Genomic DNA, 24,666 nt, shown 5'->3' with positions numbered 1-24,666 from the left:
TTATGGTTCATTGCACAGCCAGCCAGATATTTAGACAGGATTTAGCATGTTAGCCACTTATTGAATCCTTCCCAAGGACCTGGGATAGAGTTGTTGTTTGATGGTATTAAAGGTATCATTGCAGGTTGTAAGCTCTTCCAAATAAAGCTGTCTTTTGCAACTGACTGATGGCAATTTGGTCAATGCCAATGGTGTTCAAGTGATGCTATAGAAGTTTTGAGATTGCACCCAAGACGCCTATTAATTATTATTTACTGTCATCTTGTTAAAGTCACCTTCCTGCTAAAGATTACAAAATAATCATAACAGAAGTGTTACATTGGTAAATATTTGTGACATAATAACAAAAATCTTCACTAGAGTTTTGTCCTATTTAGACAGTGCAACTCAAGTATTCACAAGAGAATAAGAGACAATATAGCTAATTAAAGCTGAAAGGAGGCTGACAAAATGAGCCAATTTGGAATCTTATAAATAAGCCTTGAAGAGTAATGTGGCATACAATGAATTACATTGTAAGAATAGACTTGCTGGATCAGTTGAGACCTAGTCAAGTATTTTGTCATATTACCAACTAGAACTAGATGGTCCTGCATTTGCAAACAGGAGAAAAGAGACAGTCCTTTCCTATTGTTCATTCCAGCATTTGGAAGCATGCTTCCCAAACCCAGAGGCAATGTTGTAGTATCAAAACTAATAGGCCTCAATAGTCTCATCCCATGAATTTAACCAATCTTCATTTAAAGTATCCATGTTAGTGGTTATCCCCAAATGTTGTGATAATGAATTCCACAGGGTAATTATGTACTGTTTGAAGGTGTCTTTTCTTTTCTCTCTCCTAAATCGCTTTCCAGCCAGCTTCAGTTTCATTGGATGATCCCTCGTCCCAATATTTTGAAAATAGGAGAAAAATTTACATCTACTTTCTCCATGCCACTTGTGATTTTTATAGATGTTACCCCATTGTCTTTTTTCCAAAGTAAAAAAAAATCCACTCCTTTTTCATAAAGAAAAATTAAATCATTTTAATTGGCCTCATCTATTTTTTTTGTAGTTCTACTATAAACTTTTTCAAATGTGACAAATGGAACTGTATTTAGTAATCCAGATGTAGACCTACCATCGGTTTAAGTGGGAATGCTAGAATGTTGACAATTCTATTTTCAATCCCTTTTCTAGTAATTTCTTGCTGCAAGGACTGACAGTGACAAGGCAGGAACCATTACCACTCTCAGGAGACAGAACTATTTTGTGATCATGGAAGAGATGTCTCCAACTTTCAAGGCTGGATGTAGAGCAGCCAAAATTCACTAGCTTCAAAGGCAAAAGATCAAAGCTTCAAACTCAGGGACTATGTATGTACAGTAGAACTCTCTCTTTCTGCTATAACCCAGTTACTGAATGTAGGATTAGGTTTCTGGTGAATTAGAGACTACATAAAGGCACACAGCATCATAGGATTTGTCTTTTTCACATTTGCCGTTACATTGACATTTAATTAAGTTATCCACTATGACTCGATCTTTTTCTTGATTACCGGTAGTTACCAACAGCTCAGATCTGAACAGTATATATATGAAGTGGTTTGTGTGTACATATGTCAACCTTACACCCACAAAGTGAACTACATTTGCTATCTAATTAACCATGCAGCCAATTAAAGATGATTCTTATAGAATACTTCTCAGTCACTACATTGAATAATGTAGTTTTTCCATAAGCTTGCTAGCACATTGCTTATCCCAAATCCAAATCATTTATGAATATTTTTTCCCTTCATATGCATCTGACTAGATAAATCTATATTTTCCATTTTTAAAAACTGGTGTTATAATGGCTATCTTGTGGTCTTCTTAGTATTAATCTGATTTAAGAGGGAAGTGTCTGCAGATAACCTCAGGAGAGAGGCATATAACCCTATCTGTGTGCCACATATAGCCTAACTCTGTGCCATGCAGGGTTTAAACGTGATAATTGGCATCTGGAATTTTACCAGAAAGCAACTGGAAGCCAGAACAGCTGATACAACAATAGTATAACTTGGAGAAACTACAAGGTGCCAGAACTGCACATGCTGCTACATTCTGAACCAATTGCAGATTCAGATTGGTTTTCAAGACAAAGACCATAGAAAGCACATTGCATTATGGGCATTTTCCCTATAAGTTAGTTTCCATAATACTAATGTTTTGTACCAGATCATGGTCATTGTAGAGTGAAATTCAAGTTAGCCTACCCGTGTATATTTAATGAGTATCTATTTTAAGTCACGGTATTTTAAAATGCCTATGTATTTTGGGGTATTGTGCATGAATTACTCTGGTAATGGTAACCCAGTCTATTCCCTGCCCCTATTGTTATAAAATTTCCTTGCAAGCTTGGCAGGTATTTTTAGCCATCTCAAAACTACCTCACATTTTTGATCAAGTGGGCATCATATCATATTCCTAGTTCTAGTGTATTATTGTGAATAGATATTGCCATTCAGTGTTATTCTGGGAAGGAATCTGTTTTTTTACTGAAGACCAGATTCTGCTCTTCTAGGATTGGTTCATTTGATTAATTCAAAATGCCCAAAATCATGTGAGAACAATTATATTAGTTCTAAGAGGCATGCAGTACAACCCACTCTGAGTACCCAATGCCTAGTAAATCAGTTGCTGTGATGTTTGATGACCTTTAGAAACAAAACTGATGACTAAATCATGGCAACAATTATTTTTTTAAAAAAATCTATGCTGTGATGTTTGATAAGCTGAAGAAACAAAACCAAGGTATAAAAAAAATATGGTGAGTAAATCATGGCAACAAACCATTTTAAAAGGAAATCGGTAAAGGAGACTTAGAGCATTTCCCCATGGAAATGTAATAAATATGTTACTCATCTAATAGGAACCCGCAGAAAACTGTTAATCCCTATCCTGCCAGTATAGCTTCTATTTTAGTACACTACTAGTACCATGATTTTGGATATGCAGAGCATCTTAAGGGAATCTACTGGTTAAACAATTTGGTTTTGCTGACTTCCATTTTAAATTTTACTAGCCAGAGGAATTTCAACAGTATGATATTAACAAAGTGTTTTATAAGGAGAACGAGGCAGACAGGAACTGAGGCAAGGCAGGTCGAAGCTAACACAACCTTTATTAACAGTATAACACGGCAAAATGTAAGGCAAACCTTGATCCGGCAAACAGCAACATTTGACAGCTGACAGCCCTTTTTATACTAGAGCTGTCAGACGCAGAAGCAATAGAATGGCTGCATTCTCCCGCCAGCTGGCTGCTTTCATCTCAACCAATCAGGGGCCGGCAATGATAGTCAATGGCGTCATAGCCTCGAGGACTTAACACAAAGTAATACAAATTATATATGTAAAAACATGCTTTAGGGCAGGGGCGTCAAACTTGTGGCCCGCAAGCTGGATGCGTCACACGCTGGCCACCCGCACCCCCGGTTTAGTGAAGGGGAAACAAGTTGTGATATATCATGTGATGAGGTGTCGTCACTAGTTTGACACCCGTGCTTTAGGGCATTTCTCCAGAGCTGTGTTCCTCCTGTCCTCAAATCTACAGAATAGTATATTGATATAATTTGCACTGTTCACACAGCTAAGCTTCACTCTGCTTCAAAAATGAGGCCGAGGAGTGATGCTGTTCTTAGAAATGTCATGCAAGGCAATTTTGGGATAACAACGGATGGGTTCTATGGCTCCTTTCCCACCCTGAGTCATCAAACAGGGGGAGAAAACACCACCAACTATTCCTCATGTGAGGAAGAGCAGAGTTAGGATTATAGAACTATTGATGCTCTAAAACATTAATAGCCTATGTCAAAAACAAACAAACATTTGAAATATCCACTAGGTGCAAGCTAGATGTCAAGCTTCTCTGGCATCTCAAGTCATTGGAGGCAAGGCTCAATAAAAATATGGTTTTCCAGAACATCTTATAGATCAGTGGTTCTCAAATCTTTTCAATGCCACGACTCTTTAATACAGTTCCTCATGTTGTGGTGACCCCCAACCATAAAATTGGTGTCTCAGTTCCTAAGACCATCGAAAATATGTGTTTTCCGATGGTCTTAGGCGACCCCTATGAAATGGTTTGACCCCCAAAGGGGTCCTGATCCACGGGTTGAGAATGGTGTTTCTCCTTTTTAACACAAGTTTTGACATATGAATACAACACGGGTGTCCAACTTGTGGCGTCACGTGATGTTTTTTCCCCTCGGGTAGCTGGGGTGGGTGTGGCCTACACATGACACATCTGGCTTGCGAGCCACCAGTTTGACACTCCTGATCTACAACATGGCTAGTAATGAAGCAATCAGGGTAGGGATCTGCCCAGTTCCTATTGGATGCATTAATATGCTATGGATTGTTAAAATTTATTCACTAAATTTATATAACTTCGCATGTCAGTGCTATGATTCTGCGTGGCTTAACAGCATTTTTAAAAAGCAATATAAAGGTAACCACAAAAACATGAAAAATTAAAAATATTAAAAACAATAAAACTGTTAACCATAAAAACATATTTGGGAGAGTAGAATTCATTTCTTAGAATTATAATCATTTAACAGACTATTCACCAACTTTCCTTATTGAATTATCAGCCGCTGCTCTCTAGCCATTTTGACTTGGTGATGTGAGAAAGATTGGCACTTGATTTGTACAATCATTTGTTTTTTTGTTTTTGACGTGGAAATATTGATTCTCTGGAAGACAGTTGCTTTCCAAATACATGCTGACTTCCCAGTAGACCAATACGCTCTGTGTCAAAACAAACAAACAAAATCTTGGCTAAGATGTACACTCAGTTTAGGAGGAACAGGTGAAGTAAAAAGGAAATCTATCAACTTGCCTGCAAGCTCCATCCAAATGCTTTGAGGATCTTTAACAGTGGTTTTAACAACTGGGGCTGGATAAGACTTACATGACCTCATTAGGACATGCCCCTTAACAGGTTAGGGAGACATTTTCCTGCCATGGTGAGGCATGAGAATATGCCCTTACTATTCTAAGTCAAGGACTTTAGGACCAGTCGCAGGTCGAGGGCTTAACAATGATGCATACCTTAATGCATTACTTTGCTATCACCAAGAAGGATGCTCTACATTAGGGGTGTCAAACTCAAGGCCCAGGGGCTGGATCCAGCCCACTTAGAGGTGCTTAGATCTGGCCCGTGGGGTTGCCCTGGAAACAGTGAAGGACCAGGTCACGGTGCCTCTGCCAGCTAAATGGAGCTCGGGAGGGTTGTGGGCGGCCCTCCCGAGCTCCATTTACGGTGGCAGAGGGTGACAGGAGGCCGTCGCAGCCAAAAACAGCATGTAAAGGCCACGGGCAGCTTTCTCGAGCTCCATTTTAGCTAGCAGAGGGTGGCAGGAGGCCGTTGCAGCCAAAAACAGAGCATGCGAGTGCCGCAGCAGCCCTCCTGAACTCTGTTTTTGCTAGCAGAGAGTGGCAGGAGGCCGTTGCAGCCAAAAATGGAGTTTGAGAGCCTGTTTTTGCTAACAGAGCATTTGGGCTACCATAGGCAACACCAACACGAGTGACGTCAAGCTGCCTCCCCCACACACACACAAAAGGTCAAACACAATCCTGATGCAGCCTTCAATGAAATAAGAGTTTGACACCCCTGCTCTGATCAATTCAGAAACTAGAAACGTGTTTTTTTTCAAGGCAACTTTTCTCAATCTGACACCCGCTAAATATGTTCAATTAAAATGATAATTCCCCACCATCTTTTCAGCATACTGTCTGGCATAATTCTACAAATTTGCAGATTGGGGCACTGATTATGTGTGAGTAAACAGGTCATGACATCATACGTTGCAAATTCAGTGCTACATTACCTCCACATAAGACCATTCTTACATGTAAATAATTTTGGAGTTATAAAGTGATTAATTAAAACTTTATTCTCCTCATATTTAATAAGTATTCTTCTGCATGCTAAGAAAATTGTGAGCATTCCGATATTAAAAAGTAAAATGTCTTACTCTTCATTCTCCCTGCTTTCTTTTGTTCTACACCTATTCATTTCAAACAGTTAATAAAACTTTTCTCTGCAAGTATTGTACAATTATGGCAAACAAGCCACCAATCATTGGATCCCTCTATAAGATTATTCAGTGTTATTGTGAATGTGCTGTGTACTGTCTGAAGGTCAAATGGAAATGAGCAACTGGGAAGGGAATATTGCCAGCAGTAATGCCAACTTCTGACGTAGGAACTCAAGAGTTTAAACATGGGTACACGAAAACAGTAAATTTAAAAAAAAGTTCATTTCATTACATCTCTTACTATATAAAGGGTGCAATAGCTGCTAAACACATTTTATTAATTTTTATATGAAAAACCTACACATTGTAAACAGCTGCTCAAACTTGGTGAAAAATGGTATCCGTTTTTTCTAATGTTACAAACATTAGAAAAAAGTTTAACATACTGTAACAAAGTGCTTCTTAAACCCCAAGCAACTTATTTTGCAAGTTTGTCCTCAGTTCCAAGAAAAGGCTTTTTGTGGCTTTGGGATCAGTTTAGCCAAGTGAGTACCGCATGCATGAAGAAAATATGTTGGCAGATCAATTTCTCAGAGGCCACATTGTTGAATTTCGGGGGGGGGGGGACGCCACAAAAACTCTTGGTTAAGAATTAGAAGAGAATGGGAATTTTTAAGTGAAAAGTCACTGATTTTTCCCTTCATTTTATTTTATAAAAGTATCTTTTAACTTTTATTACAACCCATACCAAATATTGAAATAAGTGAAATACTATATTAGCTCTCCAAGCTTTTACCTACTGCTGGGTTGGAGTGCTATCCACTCATTCTTGAATCAGCAGAAAATAGCACAAACATGAGAATTTGCTCTCTCAGACTGCTACTCTCCCTATTCCAGCGATGGCAAACCTTTTTTGGCTCGCGTGCCATACGTGGGGGGAGCGCAGGGGGGTCATGTGTGGGCGTGCCACACCCATAATGCAATGCGCGACCCTCAATGTGCATGCGCGCACTACAGGCGCTCCCCCCATTTTTACATGCTTTTTTCGCCCTCCCCAGGCTCCAGAGGCATTATAGGAGCCTGGGGAGGGTGAAAACAGCCTCCCCCGCCCCCCCGGACGCCCTCCGGAGGTGTCAGGGAAGCCTCCAGACGGTCCCTGAAGCCTTCGGAGCGCTCAAAACGATCCTCTGAGCAAACCAGAAGTGACTTCCGGTTTGCTCGGAGGGTCGATTTGAGTGCTCCAAAGGCTTCAGGGACCGTCCGGAGGCTTCCCTGATGCCTCCGGAGGGCGTCCGTGGGGGTGGGGGAGGCTGTTTTTGCCCTCCCCAGGCTCCTATAAAGCCCCTGGAACCTGGGGAGGGCAAAAAATGGCTTTAAAAAAGGGTGAACTCAGCTGGCCAGCGCGCCCATGCGCGCTGGCCAGCTGACAGGGCAGCACCTCATGTGCCCTGACAAATGGCTCCGCATGCCACCTGTGGCACGCGTGCCATAGGTTCACCATCACTGCCCTATTCCATCTCTATTCCCCATTTTAAACCTGCATTCGTCTAACTTTCCACCAAAATTGTAATAAAACGAACAGATTCTGTACACCTTAAAGGTGTTGTCGGACCATGTTAGAGTAAGGAACACTACTCGAATAGTGTTTATCCATCTAAGTGAATTTAAGCCTGGATCACTTTCTAGCTAGAGAAAACATGAAGGGAATATGACAGGGAAACAGAAGAAAAAAGGTATTATCAGGCCAATTTGTGCCATAGCTTACATATAAATGGAGAATGTCTAAGATTTGAATATATCTTATTCCAAATATTGATGAAATATAGCTTTAAATGTCAGCAACTCCATATAAGTATGGATGTAAAGGGGAGGGGGAAAAGTATTATTAATCATGATTCAGTGGTGAAATTCAATTTGTTTTGCTACCAGTTCTGTGAGCGTGACTTGGTGGGCATGGCAGGGGAAGGATACTACAAAATCCCCATTCCCAGTCCACTCTGGGGCCAGTCAGAGGTGGTATTTGCCAGAGGTGTGTGTGTGTGTGTGTGTGTGTGTGTGTAATCTTCAAAAGGCAAACCGATTCATTTCTTCTTAAGTATTACATGGGGATCTCCTATCACCGGGTATCAATTTGCTTCTAAATGGCACAAAAAAGGAGGGAAATATTAAGTGAGTACATACTGCCTACAGCATTATGATTAGGCCTCTTTTCTCTGTGGAATAAAAAAATTATTTAAAACACTTACCTTAAAAACACACATGCACGCACAAGCCACATGGCCTACGTAGGCAGGCTAAAATATACGCAATGAGGGGTTTTCGTATTACTTGTAGATATGAATTTCCCAAATATTAATAAAACAAATACAGTCTCACTCATCAAAATAAGGGCTGAGAAGAAATCACCCAATTAGAATTCTTCCTTTGCAGCTTCTAGAAATAAACATTGCTTGCAAAATTCATGTAGACATTTAAGTTCCTTAAACCTGTGTGAAAGTGAGCTTTTACATAGTCAAAATACACATATTTGACATAAAACTCCTGTTACCAAAACAAGGAGCAGATGGAAACTGGATCTCCTGCACAAAACATAATTGTTTATAGTCCTTTCCATAGGCAGGAGCCTAATAATAATAATAATAATAATAATAATAATAATAATAATAATAATAATAATAATAATAATTTAAACATTGAGATGATAAACTTACATTTTATATATAGATGTTATTGGAATTATCTCCTTGGAAGTTCCTAGATTTTTGTATGCCTGTCAATTGGTTCCTATCTGGTCTGTCAGAAGCCCAATATTTATTTTCATAGTAATCTCTGACAAATTATTTACCCAAAGACATAGCAACCAGACAAATTTCAGAGAAAGGCCAGCTCCAGGTTATCAAATGAAGAGATTCTCATTATATATACCAAAGACAGGGAACCTACTGCCATTCAAATGTTATTAAATTATAGCTTTAAGCAGTCCTGTGACCTTACCTTATCTGCACTTTTAATAGTGGCACGGACATGACTTGGCAACCTCTTTTTCCCACCACATCCCTTCATTTGAGAGCCAGTGTGGTCCAGTGGTTAAGGCACCAGGCTAGAAGCCAAAAGACTGTATGTTCTAGTCCTGATTTAAGCTAGCTGGATAAACTTGGGCCAGACATTTTTTCAGCCCAACTGATCTCACAGTTTGTTGAGTGGAGAAAATATGAAGAGGAAGGAGTACCTGTGTGTTCACTGCCTCGTGTTATGGAAATAAATAAATAAATATTTTCTCCATCTTATCTCTGAAACAAAGTCATTCTTAATTGATATGTTTTTTCTAACAAACTGAAGCAGTTTTACTATCTCTACAATCTGACACACTTTTATCAACCATTGTGTGGGTTACTGAACAATTAGATTACTCCAGGGGTGAAATGCTGTAAAGTCTACTACTGGTTTACGTATGCGTGCCAAATGCGCACATGTGCACCACAGGCGCTATCGCGCAGCACTGAAAACGGAGGATTAAGGTAAGTAGAACAGCGGGGGGGACAGCTGTGCTGTGCGATTTAGAGTCACTAGAAAGCAGGATTTCCTGCTTTCTAGCAGATATAAATCGTGCGGCACAGCTGATTGTCGCACAGCTGATCATCGGAACGTTAAAAAAATGCTACCAGCTCACCCTTTTTTACCATTTAGCATTTTTTTACTCGTGGTTCAGGCGAACCAGTCTGAACCAGTAGCATTTCACCCCTGGATTACTCCCAAAAGATGGGTTCAGACCAGCATCTATTGAATACTTCAAACTGTTAGGGCACACACTCCCTCCCCCAGTATCTGGTTACTGTCCTCCAGGACCACTCTTGCTTTGGGTAGAATTCAGCCTTTCCTTCTGTACTGCTGAGTATGGAAGCTAATCCTTAGATGGGAAGCCTGGATGGGTCCAAACAGCAGCAGACAAGCAGTGAAAAGCATGTTATGCAGTAAAGCAAACGAAAGCCCATTTCTGTGCACACACCTCGTGCCTATCAGTTGTTTGGACTGCTTTTGAACACAGGCATACTGTTCTTCTGAAAAAGCAGTCAACCCTTTTTCAGTAACAGTCTGAATGAACAACAGTTCACAGCCCAGAGGAGTTGCACCATGAAGAAAGAAACCCAATTTATGTAATTCCCCCACTTTGCCAATTGCTCATTGGGCTTCAAGCCTGATGGATAAAGAGCCTTTTTCTTCCCTTTTGCCTTGGATTCCCACATGATCCCCAGACTGACTCAGTAACTTTATGAAGATGATGGGCTCAGATCTCCTGCCTTAAATATGAATAAAATAGTGTATATATTTCCTGGAAATCTTTCATGTCCTGTACATGTACCTTTTCAATGTTTTTTCCTCAGTGTTTCTCAATACATTTCACTCTAGATAGAAAATCTCAAAGTTGCTTCTGTTATAAATGTGCTCCTTTGTTTCCTATTTTTCTCCACATGATTATATGGTCTACTGCATGTTTGGGAATCATTTTTTTCATGCAAAGAAAACATTCCTGAATTAACATTAAAATTTAGAATAGTTGAAGAATATTAACAAAACCCTCCCATTTCCCCCATTCTAATAAACTTTAAATAAACAATAGAAGAAAAATGTTAGTCACACCTGAGACTAACTAACATACCTTTTTGAACCATCGGCACTAAGCAAAATTTTATTTATTTATAAAATGTATTGGTTGTCCATCTTACCACAGGGCAACTCTATATTATAATATTATCTAAAATGGTCAGATTATTTCTCATCCTAGCACTTCAAAGTTGTCATTATCATCTTGATCTGAAACATATACAGTAGTTTGCACTTCACTAGAAATAATTATTCCTCATTCAAAACCAATAAGCTCCTGTAGTGTTGCTACAGATCTCAATAGAAATCCAAATTGTTATCAACTACAGGATGGGGTGTGTTTTCCCCCCCACTGTTCACTTTCACTGGTATTTTCACTCAACGGTTGATAGATTTGGTGCTCAGAATAGTATGTTATGTTCAGTTCAAAGGAGTTCCAATGATCCTAACCTCAGCTTCTGAATTAGTTGCCTTATCTATATTTGCAACACCTCAATATAATGAAATAAGAGTAATCCAGAATGAAAACCTTGAATATTGTGTTTAATGTATAATTCTTAGACAGAAACAATCCATTCTTAGAAGCTACATACTTGTGGATTTATTTTTGTTAGAGAAGCAACAGTTGAGATTATATTAACACCATGCTGGATAAGATAATAGGCCCACTATTCCAAATTATTTTCCCTAGTGGTCAATCATCAGTGGGAATCCATAAGCAGAACAGAGCACAGTAATACCCAGCAATGCCTGCTGAGGAGATGGCAAAACAGACAAGATGGCAAATGCCAATGTTAAATATACAAAAGAGGAAGGACTTACATAATAATGTGACTTGTACCCACTTGCCTGTTTGACCTCATTTCATGGAAGCTGCTGATGCTATCTCATTCATAGTCCCCAAAAATGAGGTTCAAGAGGAAAAAGCTTTTCTTGTTCTCTTGTATTTGAACTACCACAAAGGCTGATCAACAAGCCTAATTACTTCAGATTCCATTGTTTATACAGCTTCACTGTATGAAGTGACTAGTCCTTCCTAGTCCCTACATTATTTTTAACCAGTTACCACTCATAAAATTTCATATTTAATCTGTGATTTCTAAATGCGAGCTTCACATCAACTTAATGAAAAGAAATTCCAAACAAATAGCTTTGTGTGTGTTGGTATGGGTGTTGCAGATAAGACAATACTTATCTATTATTTAATCATGTTATTATGCTTTCTTCAGCAAAATTTATCCAGTTTACTTTATAATGTAACCCTTATTAATATTATTTAACTGTTTCAACATTTCTTGAATATTTAAAGTTTTATTTTTTTTGCCTTACCCTTGATAGAGCAAGGTTAATCTAATCTTAAGAATGCTATACATTTTTCTCAGGTGAGCAATCCGTGTTTGTATTCTATTGGAACTCTTGAATAGGAATCATTCAGACTATATAAATTTGCTTCTTTGCCTCTTCAGCTCATGTTTCTTTCCCAAAGCATCTTCTCCACATTTTCTGGAGATGCAGAGAACCCATTCAGCTTCTTTACACTCTTCTTTTAATCAACTTGCTTTCCAATTTTTCAACTACTTATATGATTTATTGCTGATATATTTAAAGGTTATTTCAGTAATGCTAATATAAATGATTGGTCCTCAAAATTCTTTCTTACACAATTGCTTATTTGCATTAATTTTACGCAAGGTTATTTTTTTGGATCATGTCAAAAACTGAATTTATGAAAGATCCCCCCCCCCTAATATTATCCTTGATATTATCCATTAACATGCAAAGGACAGAATTTCAATCACATCTACTGATATGCAATATACTGTACATTTTAGCTGAATGTCTATTATCGTAGTTTGGTAAAACTTCAAGTTTTCCTCTCCTGAACACAATTATCACTGCATTGTAGGTGACATGTATTGCACTTTGGGGGAAGGGAAAGGGAGCATTTTCCTCTTATTTTTAAATAAAATATGATACATAAATAGGATTTGAAATGTATTATTTCTAATCAGTACAATAAACTCACATTTATCACAATTCTTGGTATTTCTTAGGAAAAAGTTAAGGTTGTTCCTCCTCTGGCTGGTCCTACTATCAATTGTTCCAAAATAAAATAAAAGGAGCATACAATTATTTTTCTATGCCCACTGCTACTCTTTTTGGTGTCAATCTCAGGATCCCTATCCAAGCCCAGAATCCTAAAGTAACAGGGGGCAGGCAATATCATGAGTAACCTGTTCAAAATATTTTATAGATGGCACTTCGCACCGGCAAGGTTAGCTAGAATGTATAAAGATAGATCAGCCAAATGTAGATAGATCAGGATTCGTATTACCATATGTGGTGGACATGTCCCAAAACTAAAAAATATTGGTCGAAAATACATATCTGGTTGGAAAAAATGACAAAGAAGCATATTGACCAGAGACATTTTTGTTGGGCATACTACTGGAAAAATACGATAAAAAGACTATATATTTGATTTTACATGTACTGACTGGGGCTAGGATTGTATTTGCGCAACAGTGGAAGAGTGAGGAGACCTCGTCAGATGAGAGGGTGATTCAAAAAATAATGGAATGCGCAGAAATGGACAGATTAACTCTTATTATTAAGGAAAAAGAAGAAACTGAATATTTTTTGACATGGGATGTATTTTATCAGTGGCTAGAGAATAGAAACAGAAGTTAGGAAGAAAATACAAGAAGAGAAAATGTTACTCTGGAGAGAAGTTTTGTGATGATATTATGATTTATTCTAATTATCTTGATAGTTATATTATCAAAGTTATTGTAATGAATATAACAACAAATATGTGGATTATAAACTTTCAAATAATTGTACCCAGTTCACACACTGTTTGATGGAGATGAAAAGTATTATAAATAAAATAAACAAAACATTGAAAAAATGAATAACCTGGAATAAGAAGTTATGAAGGAGTAGAAGAGGAGCTAAGAATAAACTTGTTTTCTAAATTACATTTAAGTTTAATTATTATTAGAAAGTTTAATTTTAATTTTTTAACTAATTTTAATGAAACTCAAAATAGGCCATTTCAAGAACATAATCTGAAGAATTATGCAATTTTTAAAAACAGAATCACATAAGAAAATATACTGACTGCCACAACACCACCAGCAAAACCTCTCCTATTTCTACCTCCTAACTAGAGATGTTAAGAACAAAAGTTGGGATATTTCACCTTTAGTTTTTGATGTGAGTAGAGTTATTATAGCTCTTCATAACTTTAAATTTTCAACAAGAGGAACAGAGATTAGTGCTACCAGATTCTTATTACTGAGATTAAAATGTAAGTAATTTGCTTGAGAACACAAACATCTGGCAGAGCTAGGGAATAAAGACTTAATATACAAATTTGAATGTATATACTTTCCTTCAAAATTACACACTTGGCTTTTCCCACTACTGGGTTAAAGCATTATCTACTCATCCTTAAATTTGTGTGACTTCCTATATTGCATTTATTCTATCTGTACTCACACAATAGTGTTATTCTGATTTGTGAGTATACACTATAAGTAAGATATAAGTAAAACTATTATTCTTTAATTCTACTGCTTTCTCCTTTCAGCACATCACTGTCATGACTTTACAGCAGGAAAGGGGAGGATTTGATTCCAAAACTCTCAGTGAGCTTCTCTCATATCACCCTATTTGAGCAATTCCTTAGTTAAAATAAAGTGGAGAAATACGTGGCAAAACACCAAAGCAGAAATGGAAAGCTATCTTGTCCTGACAGTACAACTATTACAGTTACGTCTTAGAGAACTGGCACTAGCAAGCTGCTGGGCAATCATCACTCCTACTTCAGGAGGAAGCAGGGAGGAAGTGACTCATATTGACAAACAGAAAAACTGGGAAATAGACAACAAAGATAAATTCACATCTTTTATATTTTTCTGGACACTGCCATGAAGAAAAGGGAGGCTCCTGCATCTGAAAGTGAAAATAATAATTTCATAAAAAAGGAAATACAGTAGTGCAATATCACTGCCTCTTCCTTCCCAACTGGAATGGGCAGTCAACTCAAAATATGGCTGACACTTAATGACCATAACCAAATAAATCATATAGATATAAAACCACTTCCAAGAATCCAGCTGCCCTGAAAAATATGAGGCCACTTGAATAGAATCAGGACAGGGATTTGTTTCAGAAGTTAATTTCTGGCTAAAAGAAAATTGGTTTGGGGAGTGAAACCACACAGACCAGGGGGAGAGGATTCCGATTCATCTTTTTTGCTCTTAAACCTAGAGTTTCGATACATCTCATATTTCTACTTGACTGCACCAGATATGGGTTTAAATAAATGATCCCACACTATGTCTCATTTAGCCTTACTGAAAGTTATTTCCAAGAAGACTGTCAGTACAAGAGATCAGAGATGGCTAAAAAAAATTCTATCACAAACAAATTATAATTCCAATATTGAAAACCAAAACCGTGATAAATTATAACACTAACAAAAGAAGGTTCTCAATAGTTTGTGTTACTGAAGCATGGTTTGCTAACACAGCAAATCAATAAAAAAGAGCAAACATGGAGTGCATCAAGGAAGAGTTATATCTCTACAAAGTGGGAAACAAGAAAGCATATTAGCTTGCTAAGAGTGGAAGCATTGTTTTTTTATCCCGCTTTTATTATTTATATAACTCCAGGCAGCAAACATTCATTGTAGCCCTTCCTCCTATTTTCCTCACAAAAGCCCTGTGAGGTGAGTTGGTTGAGAGAGAGTAACCGGCCCCAAATCACCAGCTGGCTTTCGTAGTTAAAGTAGAACAAGAACTCAGTGTTGTCTGGTTTCTAACCTGATATAATGGGTGATGAGGGGAATACCTGTGTTTCCCTGAAAATAAAACCTGGTTTTATATTTTTGGGAGCGGCAGTAAGCACTAGGGCTTATTTTTGGGGAAACACAATTTCAGGGTGATCAGCCTGGCTGGGTGCCCCACCTCCCCAGTGCACACATGAAAGGCAGTGAGCACGCAGGGGTTGATGTCCAGCAGCACCTGCAGCCTGCCGGACCCTGGTCGGCGCACTCTGGGGCTATGCAGCACGAGTTGATTACCTGTTTAAACAGCAGATGGCAGCAGAGGTGCAGGGGAGACACAATACGGACGCGACATGCAGGACAGCCGAAAGACAGTGGGACTGAGTGGGGCGGCCAGTCACAGGAGGCTCGTCTTCGTATCTCCCAGCTTGCCTGTGCAGAGCATTGGGATCGCTTGCCTTCCCCCTGCGCCTCTGCCACCGTCTGCTGCTGGTGCCACCATGAGAAGACAAGCATTCTAAGGCTGCCCACCTGCTCCAGCCAGAATCTCAGCTTTCCTGCAACCCACACAGCATGTCCCAATAGACTGTCTCCACCCCTGCTGTTTGGACAGGGAATCAACTCAACTGTACTGCTGCTGGCCATTATCAGCCCTCACACCCTGTCTCAGGTGCTGGCCATGCTCACCACCTCCAGGTTGATGACACTCTTCACTAGGGCTTATTTTCATGGTAGGGCTTATTTTCAGGGAAACACTGTACTTTAACAGATTGCAAATATTTTCCCACTCCAATTTTTAAAAAGTAACTAGCTTAGCACTGAGAAATATCCAATTCTATAAGAGTAATATGAAACTCAATTATATTAAAGACTAGGCCACTGGAGAAAAAGCTCAAATAATACTTCAATAAACCTGTGTACAATTTACTGTTCCCTAATTTCATATTTTTTCTGCTATCATTATCATCATCATTTTAGCCAGTCTTATGCACTGCAAGATGAAGGCCTCTTCCCCATGTTTCCAACCTATACGGTCCTGAGAATGTTATTGTCAGCAAACAATCCAAATTTATGAATATTCAATTACACACTCCACATGTGCAGTATCTTGTACAAGCGTTTGTTTTTAAGTAGAGGGCTAGGTTCTCAGAGCCTCCACATTAAAGTTAAGTACCTAAAGTTAAAAATCATTGTTTTTGTGTAGAAAAAAAAGTTATCTAAATTTTGCTGTTCCTAGCTGGAAAAAAGTGAATGCGATCAATAGTGATTGAATTTCTAGTGGAAAATATTGAAACTAAAGTAATATCCATATTTTAATCAAAATGGATATTACAGCAGCTGCTTTAAGATTTCTGTTGGAGAGAGCTACTCCAGAGGGAACATTCAAGCAGTTAATCTCTTTATGATGGTAATGAGATTCAGGAGAGCTGTACTGTCCCACTTCCCGTGATGGGTAACACACCCGACCGTTTAACGGGTGGGCACCGAGTTTAAAAAGGAAAGGAAATGGATGGAATGTGAAGATTGTTTGCACGGGGCCATTACTTAGTGTTTCAAATGCAAACCCTATTGGGAAGCAAGGTACGGAAACAACTCGAGGGCTCAACGCCAACCTGATTACCGAACAAAAGGCTTCGCTCATCCACCTCCGTTTCTGACTAGCTTATGAGCCAACGCCAGCATGCAAAGCCGCCAGTTTCCTGCCAGGGAAATAAGGGCCTCCCTTTATTCTTCGTGTTTCTTCGACTCCCCTCGCTCGCTCCTGCGTATTCTTTTTCCCTCCCCGATCTGTTTGGCCCTTCCCTTCCCGCCTTTCTTCGCGCGCCTGATCGAAGGCAACAGCGGAGCGTGCGCAACACGCGCATGGGGTTGAGGGCGCTCTGCTGTCCGTCTCGCCCTTTCTTTGCAGGGCTGGAAAACTCCCCGGCGTTGTCTCCCTCAAGGGTGGCCTCTCGCTCTTTCTCATCGCGCGCGCGCCCGCCCACAAAGTTGAGTGGGTTTTATTTTCTCCACCCAGGCGGAGAGAGAGAGAGAGAAAAGCTGGGAGACCCGCGCTCTCTGGAGAAAGACGAGCGTTAAGTTCCTCTCTAAGCCGAGGTTTCCCAAATTAGTTAGGACTCCGGCTCCCATTATTTAAGACATGTCTGAGGAGAATAAAGGTTGCAGCCCAGTTAAGGAGCCCCCGGCGAAGGCTTAAGGACCAGCGCCGAGAAGACAAAGCGGCGGGGATCGTCTGGAGCCGGCCTTTCGCGCAGCGGTTGGGAGGGAAAGAGGCGGACCCCACGTACAAGAAAGGCGCGCGCGCAGCGCGAACAAGGCCGTTCAATCAACAAATTGTTCCTTTCCCGTCGTGGGAGGAGCCGCCGCCGCCTCCTCCTCCTCCTTGAGCAAGGCGAGAACATCAGTTCCTTTCTCTCGCCACCCGCCCACATTCTCTTGTCGCCGCAACACCCATCAAGTTTTCGGGCTGCCGCTCTGCGGTTAACCCTCCTCGCCAATCCGCGCCTTCGAGGTCTTCCACCCCCACCCCCACCTTAAAAGGAGGGGGAGGAGAGGCGTGCCGGCTTTGTCAGGCAGACGCCAGCTGGTGGGGTGGCCTTCGGAGAGGAGGGCCGCACAGGGGCGGGGGGATGTTTCAATTGTCTCCCGGCAGCTACCGAGTCTCGTACCAGCCGTAGGAAGAAGAAAGGCAACGAACCGTGAACCCGCCACTGCTCCTCTCCTTTACAAATGAGCACGTGCTTTATGTGGCCTTGCGCAAGAGGAGGTCGGAGCCTCTCCGGGTCAATTCGGCCGAACATTTGCAGCCCTTACTGCAATACGATACGGTCGAGAGTCCCGTTACTCTCGAGAAATTGTGTTTCCGCTTTCATGCTTGAAGATAGGGCTCGAAGGCCGGTTTTAATAATTTTGGTAAGTAAGAGGCAAGAAAAGTCTTTCACGCCGCAATCCTTCCTCATCCAGTTATGCACATTTAAAAGGCTTAAGTAAACAAGCCTGGAAGGGCAACTGCCAACTAAACAAACAATGCGTTCCTTAACCAAACTAGTGTCTGCGGCTCGGTAAGACGCCTCCAGTGTACACAATCTGTGCATTAAAAGCGCAAGATTTCAAAATCTCTTCTTCCAACTATTGCTATCCTTATTCGACTCTACAACTGGAAAACGGGCATTAACAAGAACAGATCCGTTAACACAGACCAGCCTCAAATTGGCCCTCGGCGTGGCCCCCACACCTAACATTTTACTCTTGCACATGCTTCTTGGGAGTCAATCTCAGTGAATACCGTAGGGCTTAAGTCCGAGTACAGTAGACTTGCGCAGGGGTAACGGTATTAACCTACTTGCTGCCCTATATGGTCTAGTAGTAGGTTAATACCGCTAACCCTGCGCAGGTCCACAGTACTCGGACTTAAAACTCTACGGTGTTCACAGAGATTTACTCCCAAAGAAACATGTACAAGAGTAAAATCCTAGATTTGCAGGGTGGGGGAAGAGGCTAACCGATTTAGCCAGAGCAGCCAGCACGAAACGATTCTGCTTGAAAGGTATTCAATAAAAGCTTAAACAGGGTGCACTTTGTTTTCCCACAAGCTCGTTAGCCCCTGGTGTTACCCGCAGCCCGCCCTTTATAATGAGCGCGTTTTAGCAGCGAGCCTGCCACTTGCTCCTCGGAGTCATTACGCCACCAACAGACCAACTGCCGCCCCTTTGCTGTTCTCTTCCGAGCCTTTTAAAAGACCAAGAAAACTTTCGCCTTTTGTTTTGTTTTTTAATCCAGCCGAGGTGGCTGATGAGTGGCTGATGGCTGCTTTAAAGAGGCTTGATTGGGCTGCTTCACCACCCACTCTCTCACGCGCTGCCGGTCGAGGAAGAGCCTGCCCAACTTTTCTTCCGAGGGCTGTCACTCCCGCTCGGCACAGCCAGCCCACAAGTTCTCCCTCCGCTGGATTTAAAGAGGCAGCGAGTCCCGTCCCCCTCCATTCTTCCAGACACGTACCCACGCTCGCCTTTGAACAGGCGCGCGTCCTTTTCTTGCTTTCTCCGGCTCCACTCAACCGCTTTAGATCGTCCGAAGACGCCCCGAACCCTCCCAAACACTGAGCCTGCAGGCGGCTCTTCCAAAATATGAATTTTACAATCCATACATTGTCCGGTAGTCTTAAGGAACAAGGGGCTGGGGAGGAAGGCTACTTGAGCGGGCAGTGTGTACGAGACCATTCCTTCTACACAGTATTTCAGAAACCCGCCAGGAGTTGGCAAGAAAGGGAGCGCGGTTGGCTGAGCCGGCCGCCCTCGCCATACGGCGCTTTCAACTCTTCTTCAAACGGCCCGTTTTGCTTCCTGGATTCCCTTATTAGTTATAGGACCAAAGTTTCCTCTCCCCGCCCATTCCCCGGTTTCAGCCAAGCATCCCTCGCTCGCTCCCCTCCCAAACTCCTACATCCGTTCAGGCGAGAAGCGAGAGCTAAATGAGAGAGCGCCTGCCCACAAGTGCTCCGCAGCCGCCCCCAGCCCCCTTGCCCGCCCCCTTACCATGATCAGTGTGTGATTCCTCTGCTCGGCTGTAGCAGGCTCGGCATCTTGTGGCTGTTTGCTCGAATGTGGTTGCTTGCTGCCACCGCCGGAGCTCGATTTCTTGGCCCTTTGCTCCAGGGTCCTCTGGTAAAGGCTCACTGTGTCCCTTCGCTCCAGCTCCAGCTGCTCGGCCTGGGCTTGCTGGTACCTGTTCTCGCAGCTGACGTGATGTCTCCGGCAGCCTTCAATGCGCTGCCTGAGCCTTTCCACCACGGTGCTGTGCTTGGGAATGCCGCCGCTCCCATTAGTACCACCGCCGCCGCTATGAGTAGCATTGTGACCGGGAGGAGGCCCGTGGGGAGCGCTGTTCACGCCGATCCCGGCCCCACCGAGGCTGCTGCTCAGGTTATTGTTGAGACAAATGCTGCTGCCGTTCGTGGCGGCAGCGGGGGTTGGAAAATCCCCCATCCCCTTCCCCGTGCACACTATTTTGGAAGAACTTTTTCCCCCTCTCCTTTTACACGCGGGCGCCACACAGCAGGCAGACACGGCGAAGGAGGGGGAATCCTCCTTTTGGGATACTCTTTAGTGGGCCATGGAAACGCTAACAGACCCAAGCAAAAACTGTTTGGGGGCTGTAAACAACGAAGCAAAACCTCTTTCTTGCCGATCCTCTCGGATAAGAGGGAGGGGTAAAAAACGCCAAAAGCAGAAAAAGCCCAAACTCGGAGGTGGTGCTGTAAGGTTATCGCCAGACACAATCAACAAACAAGGCATCCGCCGCCGGCTCGGTTGCAAACTCCAAGGAGGCGAACTCAGAGCTGCTCCCCTTTGAAATAATCCATCCTTTCCGAAAGAAATTCCGGACCGAAAGCCTCCTTGGTCTCCCCCATGTATTCAAACATAAAGCAGGAGGGGAGGGGGAAAGAACGTCCCCAAAAAGCCTTGTGTGGAGATAGCGCCTTTCCGCACTCGCACTCTACACGTTCACAAAATACCTAGGACGGGCACCCACTGGTCAAGGAATACACATGTACGACCCACAACGCATTCACACCTCACACCCTCAGAAGACAGGCAACGCCGCTTTCTTAATTGTGTTTTCTTTCCGGGGGGGAGGGGGGGAGAAAAGGGAGGGGGAAAAAGTTTGGGTGTTTATGCCGCACCGTGTTCTCAAAGTACTTTGGCTGCTCAGTTGTATTTTTCAACGGGAACCTAAAAAAGCAAATCCTCCGGCTGGGGGAAATCAACACGTGAACAATCCGGGGCGATCTGCAAAAGGTAGGTGGCTGAAGGACTGGGAGAGCCTCCGCGGAGCTGCTACACGCAGAGGGACCGGCTCGGGCTCTGCTCTGCCTGCTGCTTCTCCTCTGCCACCATCACAAGGATCAAGTGCGTTACTCTTCCACCTCCTCCGCCTCCTCGTCCATGCCAGCGGAGTGATACCAGGACAAGAGCGCTCAATAAACACAGCCGCAGCAGCTCCAGGCCGTCAGGCAGTCCCGGGGACAAGGTGCAAAATCCGGCCCGGACCTTTAGCCAGCAGGAACGGACACGACGATCCCCACCTAATTCCCCCTCCGGCGCCTACTCGCGCTGTTTGTTACCTTGGGCGGAAAATCAGCTCTGCCAGGACGGAACAAGAAAGGATCCAAAGGGAAGCTGGCGAGGCAGTCAACTTTTGACCTGGTCGCGTGTGATGTGTGTGTGTGTGTAATATGCGTGCTTGTTTGTGTCCGGTTTCCTTATTGAGCTTCAGCGCAAGCCGAAGCCGTGTATCATGTTAGCCTAAATTCTTGCGTATTACATTGTCAGAATCTGTGCATTGCTCCGCCAAAAGGGAGCAGCCTCTTCGCCTGCCTTGTCTGATAACCTTTTCCACATGGAAAAGTAAAGACAGAGCGGAGAAAAAAACAAGAGGCTGGCTTTAACATAAACCCTGATAAGCCTCTCTTCTTCCCCCACCCCATTTGAAAACATTCGTTGTGAAGTGATTTGTGCTTGCAGTCTTACTCCCTCACTTGAGAGTAAATGTAAACTTATTTTCAAGTTGGTTTAAAGATAATCTCTGGAGCTTAACTCCTATATATGTGCATTGTATGGTATTTTCTGTTGACATTCTGTTATGTTGTTAATTCAGTGGGCTCAACTTTATTTATTTATTTTTAAAAAGATTAGGGTGCCAAAGGCTGCCCCCACTTTTTTTTTCCTATACAAGAACCCTGAAGAGGTTGAATAGAAAAAAAAAATAAAGATAACCATTTCTATGTTATTTACTGCCTTGTAAAATTTGTAACAAGAAAAAAGATGAGTGTTTCAAGGAACTTACAAAGAAATCAGAGCAAACTTAAACATGTGCTACTTGCCCTCTCCCATATATATGTAATAAAAACAAGAGTAAACATTTTCTAGGAACTAAGGTATAGTGCTGTATTACAATAAAGTCATATTCACCCTTTGTACCCATATTTATTGCTTACTCAAATTACTACAAAATAAGAATTCAAATGAGAACTGGTGAGTAACCTGGAAGTATTTCTGAACTGCACTATTTTTAAAAAGAAAGGTAAATGTTTATTGGATGAAAATTGTATTTTTCCAATACAGGATTGCTAACAAGTGAGAATTGTGTAATCTTTTTCTTATTTTGTATATATCTGTTAAATACTAACATTGCCTTCAAATAAGTTTCCACCTAAATAGATTTCAACAGGTTTAAGGCTATAATTCTATACTGTGCTTGAAAGTATTTCTTCTCCGCTTTTATGGGATTTAGGAGTGCACATGCTTACATTTCAGTGCTATGTTCATTTAAGTCATTGTTCCTTAAACTTTTTGCAGTTGAGAATATTTAGAAAATGCTGGGACCACTCATGCTGTACACCTGTTTTCATGCTTAAGAGCACAGAAATTCATATTCTTTTGTGAATAAAGCAAGGATTATAGTATCATTTGTAGATGCTCTCCATCCTGAAAGACTTTTTAAAAGTAAGTTTGATACCAAAAATTAATTCAGAATTAAGTATTTATTTACCACTTGAATGTATCTGTCATGAGACCTTGCTGGTCAAGAATGTCTTCGAAAGAAATCTAATGGCAACCAGGAGCAAGTAGATTTTCAGCCCAACAAAATCATCATTTATACTATATATTCTTTAATGTATTTCCTATTTGTATATTAGGGAATGTGTTGCTTGTGGAAGATCACAGTTCGACTTTGAGATGCCTTTGAGATCAGTTGACTTTCGTTACTTTTCTGAATGCTAATATTTATTACATTTATATATGCTGCTACAATGCCACAGGAGTCTTGCCAGCTCTGCAGGAATATAAAGAATATTAAGACATCCATAGTCCAGTTAAAATCATACAAACCTTAAACATGCAAATCATAACATCTAAAAAACAAAGTCTGAAATGCATTGTGGAAGAGCTCCATCTTGTTCCCATAAGACAGCCAAAGTCTGGGACTAAACTTGCTTCTGGTGGAAGGCCTTTCCAGAGGGCTAGCACTGCTACAGAAAAGCAGTCCTCTTTTTCAACTCCCCACATCTCCCTAAGTCAGGGGTGTCCAAACTTGGGAACTTTAAGACTTGTGGACTTCAACTCCCAGAATTCCCCAGCCAGTTCCCAAGTTTGGACACCCCTGCCCTAAGTGGACAACCACTTCTGCTGTTTGTCCCAGCAAGCAAGAAAGCAACCTGATGCCAAGCCATAAAGGGCTTTACAGGTTAACACCAGCACTGTAAATTGCAGCTGAGAACCAATAGGAAGCCAATGCAGACCCTGTAGAACAGGGCTGTCAAACTCCTGGCCAGTGGGCCTGATGTGTCATGTGCTAGCCACGCCCACCCATTTTAACAAAGGGGGGGAAAGTCCTGATAACGTCATGTGGCACTGCTGTGACGATGTGAGTTTGACTCCCCTACTGTAGAACGAGTAATTTGCTACCATAGTTGAGTACTAGATAATAGGCTGCTGTGCTTTGGAACTTCTGAGTTCCACGGAGAGTAGGCTGCAGTAAATCTAGATGAGTAGTAATAGAAGCAGCATAACTATTGTAGTTAGCCACATTACTAATTGTCAGTCTCAAACTTTTGCCCCGCTGTTATAGGAGAGTTGGTTGCCCAACAGCCATCTATTTCCTTCCTCTTTCTCCTCTCATGTTTCCTTGTTTCACATTATATTGGCAAATTAAAATCTAGTTGGAGTGGCTCAGTTCATTTAGCAGTACATAAAATGCTTGGGATGAGGAGGCATTTTCAATATGTTTTATTTCACATTATTCTGAACTTGTGAGATATCCATGTGGGGTGTGGAAGGAGGGACAAACAAGCCCACTGAAACCCAAGTGGAATCTTGGAATTATGTATTAATATCAACCTACTCATTTCATGCAAAAGTACCCTGGCTTGGTGGATGTTTTCCTCTGGGCTGGAGACATTTGGAAGGTGGATTTGATTTTGATTTGATTTTATTAAATTTATAAACCGCTCCCTCTCCCCGAAGGGACTCGGGGCGGTGTACAGTCAAAAGTTAAAACACCATATGTATACATATACATAGAGGAGGCATCAAAAACCCATAAAACGGGTTACATAAAAATCTGTACAATCATAATAAAATTAAAGCTAGATTAAAAACTACCCCAGAATTTAAAATAACTGCCAGGAGGATTGAAGATTAAAACTACGATTGGGCCAGGCCAGCTAATTGGAACAGGTGGATCTTGAGTTTCTTGCGGAA

General features: G+C 41.6%; 1 protein-coding gene across 1 annotated transcript in view; it reads right to left on the bottom strand.

Annotated features, from left to right (window-relative positions):
* Positions 1–24,371, bottom strand: part of MAML3 (mastermind like transcriptional coactivator 3) — a 304,741-nt gene extending 280,370 nt beyond the window's left edge. Inside the window, exons 1-2 of the mRNA XM_081959245.1 lie at positions 23,565–24,371; positions 19,939–23,472 (exon numbers count right to left, since the gene is read on the bottom strand). Of these exons, the coding sequence (XP_081815371.1) occupies positions 19,939–20,388 (450 nt within the window). The 5' untranslated portion in view covers positions 20,389–23,472; positions 23,565–24,371. The remainder of the gene's footprint in view (positions 1–19,938; positions 23,473–23,564) is intronic.
* Between the last annotated feature and the right edge of the window lie 295 nt (positions 24,372–24,666).

This window comes from Natrix helvetica (genome assembly GCF_964273705.1).
Source record: "Natrix helvetica genome assembly, chromosome: 7".
NCBI classification, from domain to species: domain Eukaryota; kingdom Metazoa; phylum Chordata; class Lepidosauria; order Squamata; family Natricidae; genus Natrix; species Natrix helvetica.
This window is presented reverse-complemented; position numbering and strand designations above follow the sequence as displayed.